This window comes from Lottia gigantea (assembly GCF_000327385.1).
Source record: "Lottia gigantea unplaced genomic scaffold LOTGIsca_44, whole genome shotgun sequence".
Classification (NCBI taxonomy): Eukaryota; Metazoa; Mollusca; class Gastropoda; family Lottiidae; genus Lottia; species Lottia gigantea.
The window spans coordinates 1361536-1372537 of record NW_008709540.1 but is presented as its reverse complement, the minus strand read 5'-3'; the positions used below and the strand labels follow the sequence as shown (position 1 = coordinate 1372537).

The 11002-nt window shown below is 30.7% G+C and overlaps 3 protein-coding genes across 3 annotated transcripts; all 3 read left to right on the top strand.

The window, feature by feature from the left end:
- Positions 1-89: 89 nt before the first annotated feature.
- On the top strand, positions 90-2201 carry LOTGIDRAFT_233842 (hypothetical protein). Its single transcript, XM_009060777.1, has 5 exons — positions 90-193; positions 696-833; positions 1048-1182; positions 1372-1533; positions 1789-2201. The coding sequence occupies exons 1-5, from the start codon at positions 97-99 to the stop codon at positions 2124-2126; spliced, it is 870 nt and encodes a 289-aa protein (XP_009059025.1). The 5' UTR covers positions 90-96; the 3' UTR covers positions 2127-2201.
- A 1810-nt stretch (positions 2202-4011) lies between these two features.
- Positions 4012-5542, top strand: LOTGIDRAFT_164274 (hypothetical protein; the record flags this gene model as incomplete). Its single annotated transcript, XM_009060776.1, has 2 exons — positions 4012-4236; positions 4964-5542. The coding sequence occupies 2 exons, from the start codon at positions 4012-4014 to the stop codon at positions 5540-5542; spliced, it is 804 nt and encodes a 267-aa protein (XP_009059024.1).
- Positions 5543-7077: 1535 nt separating this feature from the next.
- Positions 7078-8916, top strand: LOTGIDRAFT_164273 (hypothetical protein; the record flags this gene model as incomplete). Its single annotated transcript, XM_009060775.1, has 1 exon — positions 7078-8916. One exon carries the CDS (start codon positions 7078-7080, stop codon positions 8914-8916), a length of 1839 nt encoding a protein of 612 aa, XP_009059023.1.
- Positions 8917-11002: the final 2086 nt, after the last annotated feature.

Here is an 11002-nt window from a genome sequence, read left to right as displayed (position 1 = left end):
TTTTGAATACTATCTATTTAGGTATAGATAGATATTTTGTTATAAATACTGACTCGTTTCATCATTGCTTCATACAATAATTTGTGTACAGTAATCATGCTTTCAATTCGAGTATTGGGTGTGTTCGCCGTTATTGTGGTCGCATTAGTTTTAGTAGAGTCTGACGTTGAACTTTGTGAAGACGATGTGAACGGTAAGTATAACCTTACGGTGAAAATTAGATGTCATCCGAATGCAAAGAAACTGCGGAATGAAATTGTGTTTTTACATCCTAAGATTCGGCTTTAGTTTGAGCTGATGAAGACTGTAGTATGTAGTGAGTGAAATTTACCAGGGCAGTGACAGTCAACGATGTTAAATAACACTCCGAGTCTGATTAAAGAATTGTGTAGGTAGAAAACGTCAAATGCTCAGAACTGTTATCTTCAAAGTGCGTTATCCAATCTTTCCATCTAAATAGGTCAAGACTACAAACCCATAGAAAACAAATATCTAATAACGAACCAATCGAAACTGAAAATGACGCGATAAAGGTACACTTGGTCAAAATATTAATTATGTCGCAGCTCACAGTATTTACCTATTTATTCATTGTTTGCTTGTTTTTTTTTTATATATTTTACTGTATTTCCCATTCCACATATGATGTTGTGTGGTTCTTATACCTACATTGATTATATATTTATTTATTTTAGTTTGTGATGGTGAACTTCCAGCCAATGCGATGTGTTCAGGAGAGAATAATAAAACCAAGCGATGTCAGTGTAAAAAGGGATATAGAATGAGTCTGGACATCGATTGTAAATCGAATGGCTCGGTATTTTCCTGCCAGGGTAAGGTTCTATCTCCTTATCTCTATTATCGTCAGGTTGAAAAATGAAGACATTTTTACTTTTTTTTTATGAGTCTGGTCAACTCATCTACATGAAACCTGGAAATCTTATAGATTTGCAAAAGACTAAAGGCCCCATTAGTGTAGTGGCAATATATTTCGGGCCACGCTCAGTGCTGTTTACAGCCCTAGTCACCTATCTGTTGTTTCTTCAGATATAGATGAATGTGCAACCAATAATGGATCGTGTGAATATAAATGTCAAAATGAACCTGGTAGTTATAACTGTTCGTGTCCAGAGGGGTCTGAATTACAGGAAAACGGTTTGAATTGTGGACCAAGTGAACCAGGTAAAATAGTTATACATTATATATTATATAGGAATATCACATAACTCAAGCTTGATATTTGCCCAAACTTATCAAAATCTCGCACTTTCAGTAAATTATTGGATCAATATAAATAAATAAGTAAAAGTTTGGCTTCCCCTTTCACGAAACTCCAAGTCATTTTCTCGTAAATTTATTTGACTATTTCAGCTGTAAGGTGTCCACAAGGTGTGAATATCACTAACTCTGATGATGTAACAGAATCCAGAATATTTGATGAAGATTTTAGTTTTAATTGTACTCTAATTGGTGTGAAGGGTATTCTGAGATGTGGTGAAAATGGTACCTGGACAGAAAAGCAAGCTTGTCCAAGTATGTGATCAATATTCTTATACATTTCTTTCAATGAAAAAACCAAGATAATTGTGTACATCCAGGGATGACTTTAAACTTGAACATAGAAAGTCCACTTTATTTAAGGTAGTTTAAGTAATAATCGTCACAATATTAGTCGGATTTCTTTAATTTGAAATACTTTCTCACTCCAAAACAAAATACGGTAGAAGCTATATTTGATTCATATAAAGAAAAACTCTTTTTTTATAACGACCAGTATTTATGTTTCAGGTGTAAGAAAAGATTCTTATTTTATTTTGTTTGTGAATGCCGTTAAAATTACCGTACCCGATAGTAATTGTTCAAGAGCTTGTGCTGTCATCTCTACGTGTGGATATACTTATTTAAGCAATCCAGCCGAATGCAGCTATTATCCTATTCCAGTCCTATTCCTGAATCCACTTAGCAATCCAAGTCTTCCTCAATGCATTCAGAAATGTCAAGAAGATACAAAATGCCTGACAATGTCTTACAAAGATACTTGCATTTTATTCAGTGCCAACGAAACCACGGTAGCTGCTTCATTTTATATTGTCATTACAGACGGGGGAATCATTGTTTCTTTTTAGTAGCCCATGTTGCCATCTTAATGAAATCACATGGACCAGGCTATTTTGATTAAAATACGTGTTTACGTGTCCTGTACAGAAGTGTCGTCATTTTTTCATTGCATCTCAAGCGGGTGCACCTCAAGGTTAACAGAATTTCGATCACGTACGATGATCACAAAGCGTCCATAAGAAATTCACCAAACAAATGTTAATAGGTTTCATTTGTATCGGGGACACTGATAATCGTCAAACATGAATTATCACAAAAGAAAGGCTCTTAACGATTGGTGACGTCAAAAAACACTTAGTTTTTTTGGAATTGCAGGAACCACAGACGTTGATTTAATATCGGAATTGTGCAAATTGATGCTATCAGTGTCTCCGATACACATAAAAAATAATAGAAAACCACTTTACAGTCCCTTTAAGACGAAATATACATTTACTCTGTCAACAATTTCATTATGCATCATGTTGACCACAAAGGAACAAAGTAAGTCAATAGAAGGCCCCGGTCCCAAATCTAGGGTCCTTATACCATTTTGTCAAGGGGTGGACCATTGGGACCAGGAACCCGTTTAGATTTACGACTAGATTCAAATGATAATCCCAACCCAAACGAATACTAGATCCACAGGCTTCGCGTGGTTCTGAGTAGTACTAGAGCTTTCAATTAGGTCGCATAAGGGGATTCCCCATTTCATTTCATTTCATGAGGAAAATGCGACCTAATTGAAAGCTCCCATAAAGACCTAAACATCCTACATTTCATAAATCCTTACAGCAAAAGACCTAAATTCCCTACATTTCATAAATTCTTACACCTAAATTCCCTACATTTCATAAATTCCCTACATTTCATACACCAAAAACACCTTCAGGTAAAGCTGTAGTAATAGAAAGATTTAAAAGGACTCTAAAAAATAAATTATTCAAAAAGTTCACGGAATTGAATTCTCAAAAATGGCTTAAAATATTACCAGTTGTTGTAGATGAATACAATAACAAAATACATTCGTCTATAGGTGTCACACCAACACAAGCCTCGAGTAATCCAAATATAATAAAGTCAAATAACGCCCAACATAACTATGAAATAAAGAATTTAAATATTAAACCGAAATTTAAAGTAGGAGATCGCGTTCGTATTTTCAAATATAAAAGTAAATTCGAAAAAGGTTACGTTGGATACTGGACGAACGAAATATTTATCGTTGGTAAAGTAAACACCACATCACCTCCGACATATGAATTAATCGATCAAGACAAAGAACAAATCATAGGTAGGTTTTATCAAAATGAACTTCAAAAAACCGACTTTTGAAAATGAATGATGAAGAATTTGATAGAAGATTAAGAGATGTAGACAAGCATTTACGCTTTAAATTTTTTAAATTTAAATGCAAATTTATGTTCAAAATATTATTGAATGTAATACAATTTTTTTCAAACACAAACTACGTATATATTTCAAAAAAACGGACTTTTAAAAATGAATGAATTTCTCGATAAATATGGAACCGATACAACCACAAACTTTCAACTTATGAAATGGGCGAATGAGTTATATATATCACCGTTTTATTATTGTATGAGAGATGAAATAAATGATCTGAAATATAAGAAAGGTAAATTTTACGCTATAACAAATATACATACTTCCGATCAAAAGAGTTCATCATTCTGCTTTGTACAAAGACTCTGACTTTTATTTCTTCGATTCTTATGGATTAGAACCCACTGAAGAGATAATCCAATTGACTAATAAACCAATCAAATGTTCAACATTTCAAATTCAATTACCGGGACAAAAGTTTTGTGGTCAGCTTTCACTTTGGGTTTTATATCAGTTGAGTTTAGGAAAACAGTTTGAAGAAATTGTAATAAATTTAACTCAATAAAAATGGCGAATAAGTTTGGATTAGGTTCTTTATCTTTAGAAACTAAAAAACCTAACACTACAGCGTGGATAAATAAATCGAAACCTTACTTTGTGGATCAAATCGGAGATACTCTTCAAGGTGATTTAGATATGAACAATTTTAGCATAACTAATTTAAAGTCTCCGGAAAACGATAATGATGCCATTCACAAGAAATATTTAATGGAACAATTAAATTTAATTGAAGTAAATAAAGGACATTTAAACGAAAGAATAGGCGATATCAACTAAATAATAAAAATTTTATTGATGATAATAAATTACAACAAGAAGTAACAAGTTTAAAAAATTTTATTCAACAACAATTAGTCAATGTAGTAGATAAAACTCAGTTACAAACTTTAAGTTCATTAATATCTAATTTAGATGATAAGATTACAAAGCAAAAAATAGATCTTAAACAACTAATAGCCAATATTAATCCAGGTATAATTGAAGACAAATTGCAACGGGAATTAACTAAATTTAAAACTGAATTACAAAAAGAAATAACAAATATTCAACAACAAATACAAAACATAGATGATAGCGAAATCAAAACCCATATTCATCAACAAATACAGAACATTGATGATAGTGTTATTCAACAACAGATAACCACTATTAATAACCTAGTTTTAAAACAGGATAAAAATATACTAGCATTAGAAAAAAAGTTTCTCAAGAAAGAATCATATTATTTCTATCTTCTATTTCGAAATTTGAGAGATGAGAATGCTTCTATTACTGATAATATTGATAAATCAAAAGACTATGAATATAAAACATATGGATTTACAGCAAATATTAGACTATATTCTGTTCCAAATTATACTATTTTCCCCTATAATTTTTTTGATAAAGATGATGATAATGGTTTTTATTTCAATGGAAAACTTGTAATACAGCTAAAAGTTGATTCATTATTCTTCAGACATTCTTTCAAGCAATTAAAAGATTAAACGTTAAAAAAGTTCTTCATTTTATCAATGGTAGAAAAATTGTAGAAACTAAAGAATATGAAAGTAACGACGAAAACAACAAGGTTGATCACTTATATGAAATTAAATCGAGTGGAAAATATATAGATAGGTTTAGAATGTTAATCATACCAGATAAAGAAGAAGATTTTCTTACTCTGAGTGATTTTGATATGATAATGGAGACTGAAACTCCACCATCAACGAATATTATTAGAAATCCAGAACCACAAAAAAATGATATAAGCTTTTATGAGTTTTTACGAGCAACAGACTTTGAATACGTAAAACTATATTTTGTTGATAATGATATATTTACCTCACTCGATATTCATAAATGTCAACAAAATCAAAAATTTTTAATAAGAGATGGTGTATATGTTTATATATCAATCTATATTGAAAAACCAAAATTTTCAGTTCATCTGAATAAGATTAATGATTCGAAAGAACAAATATCATTAGTAACTGTAAATGTTTTTATTGAAGATAGTAAACACGAAGTAGCTTTATCAGAAATTCACTTAATTTAATTACCTAAAATGGAACTCGAAAGTAGACAAAACTACATGATAGAAAAACAAAACGAACTAAAAGAAAAACTAAAACAATTCAACAAATGTAGAAAAACATGGAGTAAAATCGATTCTGTTTTCAAAACATTAAGTACAGTTTTAACAGTAGGGATAACGATGGCAACAGCCGTAACTGGTGGATTAATGCTTTCAATAATTGTCCCAACTGTATTAGCCGCGTTCACCGCCGTTCAAACTTCATCTTGTGGTTTGATTACTTTAGGTTTTACATCAAAACAGAAAGCTCATTATAAAAAGAAAACAGAAATTTTAAATACATATCTTAATAAATTATTCATTTTTTTCGAAAGATCGAGAGAAGATAAGAACATAACCATTGAAGAATTAGAAAAATTCAATGAAATTTTAGATAAATTTAGAAATATCATCAATAAAAGTTAAAAATTCCTAGTTAAAAATAGTTGCTTAAAAAATATGAATAAAATTGATAAAATTATATCAAGTGATCTTTTTTCCAATGTTATTGAGCAAATCGTTGACGAATTTATATCATTTAACGGACAAATTGAATTAGATGGAAAGATAACTCAAGATGGAAAATACATACAAGACATAAAATTTGTAGGTTCTGATCGCATAACTGTAATGGTAATTCGGATATTTCTTATTGGTATTTCACAGGAAAAATGATTTTCCATAAAAAGTCTAGTGGTGATCAAAGCTCATTATAATTTTTTTTTTCGAGACAATAAAAATTCCTAGTTAAAAAGACTTGCTTTAAAAATATGAATAAAATTGAAATTGTAGACGATAAAAAATTCATACCAGTGAAAATTTTAGACGATATTATTGACAAGATTATCTCTGATGAATTAAAAAATATGAAAAAAAGGATAAATTCATATCAAATGAACTTTTTTTCGATGTTATTCACCTTATCTCTGATGAGTTTATAACATTTAAAGGGCAAATTGAAATAGTTGGAGAGATAACTCAAGATGGAAAATACAAACAAGACATGAAATTTGTAGGTTTTAATACCAAAACTTTTGTCAATTTCTTCGCTGCACTGGATGAAAAATCAGATGCCTCCGATTGGTATTTCACAGGAAAAATCATTTTCCGTAAAAACAATTTCAAAGAAATAAAAAGATCAAAAAAGGGTAGTGGTGTTAGCCTACTCAAAAAGATAAAAGAATATATCGGTATAAATTGTTATATACCGAGCGATGGATGCTGCTTTGTAAAGTGCGTTAATCGTGTTTGAAACGAAGGCTACACGAGAGAATTTCAAGATTTCATCAACAGTTTTCAAAAATCAAACAGAAAAGTTATGACAACTGCTAGAATTTGCGAATTCAATAAGAAATTTAATACTAATTTTCAAATATATATGCCCAAACATAGACATTTTCAACCAAAGAAAGTAACCGAAGAATTAGATTGGGTTTTTTATTTACACAAAGAACATTTCTGTTTGATAAGAAGAAATAACAAAGCTTTTGGCATTAAAGAAATAGAAGATAATTACGATGAAAACGTATGGAGAAGTTTCACTTCTAAAACTAAACGTTTTTCCAACCATTGCCGATTATTGTTTATACGCATGGGATTGCGAAACCTATTGCGAAAAAGAAACGAATAAAGCCATTCCTTATTGTTGTACTTTAGTCAATTTGGAAAAACTGAGGAAAAGATTAGATGATTATAATAATTACTTAAGTGATTTAAGTGATTTTAATGAGACTCTAGATTATAAGCCGTCAGATCCCATTTCAGAAATATTTGTAGGTACAGATTGTATAGATCAAATGTTACAACGTTTAGGAAAAGTAGATCAGAAAAGACTAACCTTAATTTCCCATAACGGCAGTGGTTTTGATAACTGGATCATGATCAAAAACTTAAAAAAACTAACACAATGCCCTTTAAAAACAGCTAGAGGAATTCTGTCTCTACCTTTAACTAATTCATTCACTGATGAATATTTACAGAAAAAATGGAAAAGACAGAAAGATATAAAGGGTAACTCTAATTATTTGCAAAATATTAATTTAACATGTTCCTATCAACACGAATCATCTAGTTTGGCAGCATGGGGAAATTCATCTAATCTACCAATGAATTTGAGAAAGATCGAGGATGTTAATATTGCAAAATACACTAAAGATAATTGGGAATCTTTAAGACCTGAATGGGAACCTTACGCTAAAAGAGATACTCTATGTCTCGGAGCTTGTTTGATAAAATACAATCAAGCCATGAAAAAAACTGTCTTCCAAAACGTTTCCAATAATCTAACGTCTCCTTCTTTATCTTTAAAGGGTTGGTATTATTTATATCATTACGATAAAGAAATGGTTGAAGAAGAATGGTATGAAAGTACTAGAATGGTTCCGAAACATACGGAAAAACAAAACGTAGAAAAAGTTTACTCGCATACTCACCCTTTTATAAGATATTTTATCAGACAAAGTATTAAAGGAGGAAGAGTTTCGGCAAATCGAAAATCATTTGAAACGGATAAAATGAATGAGATCTGCGCCATATTAAAAGAATACAATGAAAGTGACACTGAAGGAATAATAGATTTATTCAAAGAATACAGTGTTAACCCAAAAGATAAAACGGAAGTTCACGCTAAACTCAAAGAACTGGACTATTCTAAACTGATGGCATTTGACGCTAATGGGTTGTACGCTTCCGCCATGACAGAAGGTGAATATCCTAAAGCGGAAAGTGCAGGAGCGTTTCTACCAGAAGAAGAAAAAGAATTTGTAAAACTCTTCAATAAACAAAAATTCAGACCTAGAACTGCTATTTTAAAAGTTTGGTTTGAATATCCCAAAAAAATGTTCTTTCAACCCATACCAGCTAAAGATAAAATGACTTTTACGAATAGAATAGGTCAGAAGGAAACTGGCACTAAAATCAGGTTCAGAAATGGTTTCTGTCACGACGTTTTAACATCAGTTGATATTCAAGAAATAGTGAAATCCGGTGGTAAAATTATTAGAATATTAGATGGTATAGTTTACGAAGAAAATTTTAAAACTCCACCATACAGAGATTATATTTTAATTTTGAAGGAATTAAGGAATAAATACAAAAAAGAAGGAGATATGGTTGCTAGTAATTGCATGAAATTATTAGGTAATTCCTTATACGGTAAATCTATTCAAAAGGATATAAATACATCGAGACATCTATGGAGTGAAGCCAACTTCGATTCACACGTCAAAAGCTATGAAAAAGTAAATGATAGTCAATATATAGTTGAGATGAATGAAGAAGAAAAAGAGTTTGTTCCTCCAAAGGAGGAGGAGATTAACACCCACTCATTTAGGTGCATTTATATTATCTCACAGTAAAAAAATAATGAACAATTTCATTCACGTAATAGATGGATTTTATAAGCCGGAAATATACTATACAGATACCGATAGTTTATACATTTCGTCTAGCAATTGGGATAAATTAAATGAAGCTGGGTTGGTGTCTGAAAACGAATATAGCAAAGGGAAGAATGATTACGGTGATGGTGGAATCATATTTGGTTTATATTTAGCGCCAAAAGTAAAATACAATATCATTCTAACTTCCGATGGTGTTTTAAAAGAAAAGAAAACGTTTAAGGGTTACTCTAACTAAAAGATTAATGTAGAAGACTACATTCAATTAGCTAGTGGACATGACGTAACGAATGAATTTAAGAAACCTTGGGTAAAAAGTTTTACTGATGGAATAGTTATTCCTAATGAAAAACAAAAGAAAGTTTTCAGAAGTTATCTGAATCTCGTTAAGAGAAAAGCACCAAACAGTGAAGGAATTATGTATCCTTACAACAATAAAGATGAGATGTGTTGGATGAAAACTATGAATTTGATGATTTCGATTATCTAACTATTCAAGAAGAGAATGAAGAGTGTTAAATTTTTTGTTTTAAATGAAGTTGAATAACAATTTCCTCATTACCAAAATCTATAAACCTATTTTTACCATCTTTGATTTCCAGTTTTATATCTTTAATCATAAAGGAATTAAGTGGTAAATACGTCGTTTGAAATGGTTTCTCTATAATTCTATATCCCATCAGTACAGTGAATGTTGGAAGACTGTAAATAATCTGACGTTTGTATTTGTTGAAAAATCCACCGTTTATTAAATTGCAATGTATATTTATCACATCGATATCATTCTCGATATTAGCTTAGTGTGGTGCTAAAGTGGATTGGGTGTATATTTTTTTTATCAAATCCTAGTAAAGTATTCAATGAATTTTCTACGTTGAAATCAACTTGACTATTATTTCTTAATATCAATTTTATTTTGTTTAGATTCAAATTACCTTCGAAATCGATATTGTTTTTACCATTGACGCTTCCTGCGTATTCAGATAAGTATTCGTTAATGGCTATGTATTCATAGCTTCCTGGTAGTAAACGTATGGTTTTGAATGTAACTCCATTATCTGTTGATATTTTTATTTGGTTATTTTTTTCGTTGATATTTCTAATGGAATTGTAAACAGAGAAATACTTTAATCCCAATTCATATTCTTGATTGCGATCGAGTTCGTACTCATAATCTAGAGACAATTTGATGTCCGATTTATTCGAGGTGATGACGAATAGTTGTTCTTTATTTGACATTTTTAATCACGCTTTTATAATCATTTTTATCTATGATACCTTTCTCTAAGAGTCTTTTTAATATACAATTCACTTCATTAAATTGTCTGTGCGATTGATGTCCTTCCTTCATGGCCGCTAATATTACTCGTAATCTATTAAGCAATTCTTCGTTGTTGTCGGATAAAAACGTTATACCTTCTCCAGATACCATATCTTCGAATTCGTCTATTTCTTGTATGATTGGTGGATAATCTTCTGCATAATCATCTGATTCCTCTTCATCAGGAATAACTTTATTTAAATATGTTTCAACCGTTTTTAATCTTCTTGTTTCGGGTCCTGACTTTCTTATTGCATTTAGAAATTTGGAGTATGCTACTAAATCCTTGTAATCGGCAATACCAACATCCTCGCCATTCATTAAATCTATTAATCCTTTCGTTAATGTGTATATATAATCTTTTGTGTCGATTTTGAATTGTGGTGAATTTCCACTAAATATAATTCTAAATCCATTAAACAATAAACCTTGATTATCAACGATTCGTGAAATGCTCTTTGGTAAATCTGGGTTAGGGTTTGAAAAAAGACGATTTATATCATCTAATGTCCTAATTATAACACCACTATATTCAATCGCTTTGGGAGGTGTAGGTTCTATAGGAGGTTTATATTCTAATTTCCTTTTAATATCCTCTTGAGATTTTAATATGGGTTGAAATAGAGTCTGTAGATTTTCCGTTAATCCGAGTTGTTGTAATCTGTTATTTTCAACTTGGGTCTTTATTTTATTCTTAGCTTTGATATATTCTCTATTCTTTTA

Excerpts from the sequence above, each read along its gene's own strand:
- LOTGIDRAFT_233842 (XM_009060777.1), top strand. The coding sequence starts at position 97 with ATGCTTTCAATTCGAGTATTGGGTGTGTTCGCCGTTATTGTGGTCGCA. Across the intron at positions 834-1,047 it reads CTCGGTATTTTCCTGCCAGG|ATATAGATGAATGTGCAACC; the intron begins GTAAGGTTCTAT and ends TTGTTTCTTCAG. Across the intron at positions 1,534-1,788 it reads AGAAAAGCAAGCTTGTCCAA|GTGTAAGAAAAGATTCTTAT; the intron begins GTATGTGATCAA and ends TTTATGTTTCAG.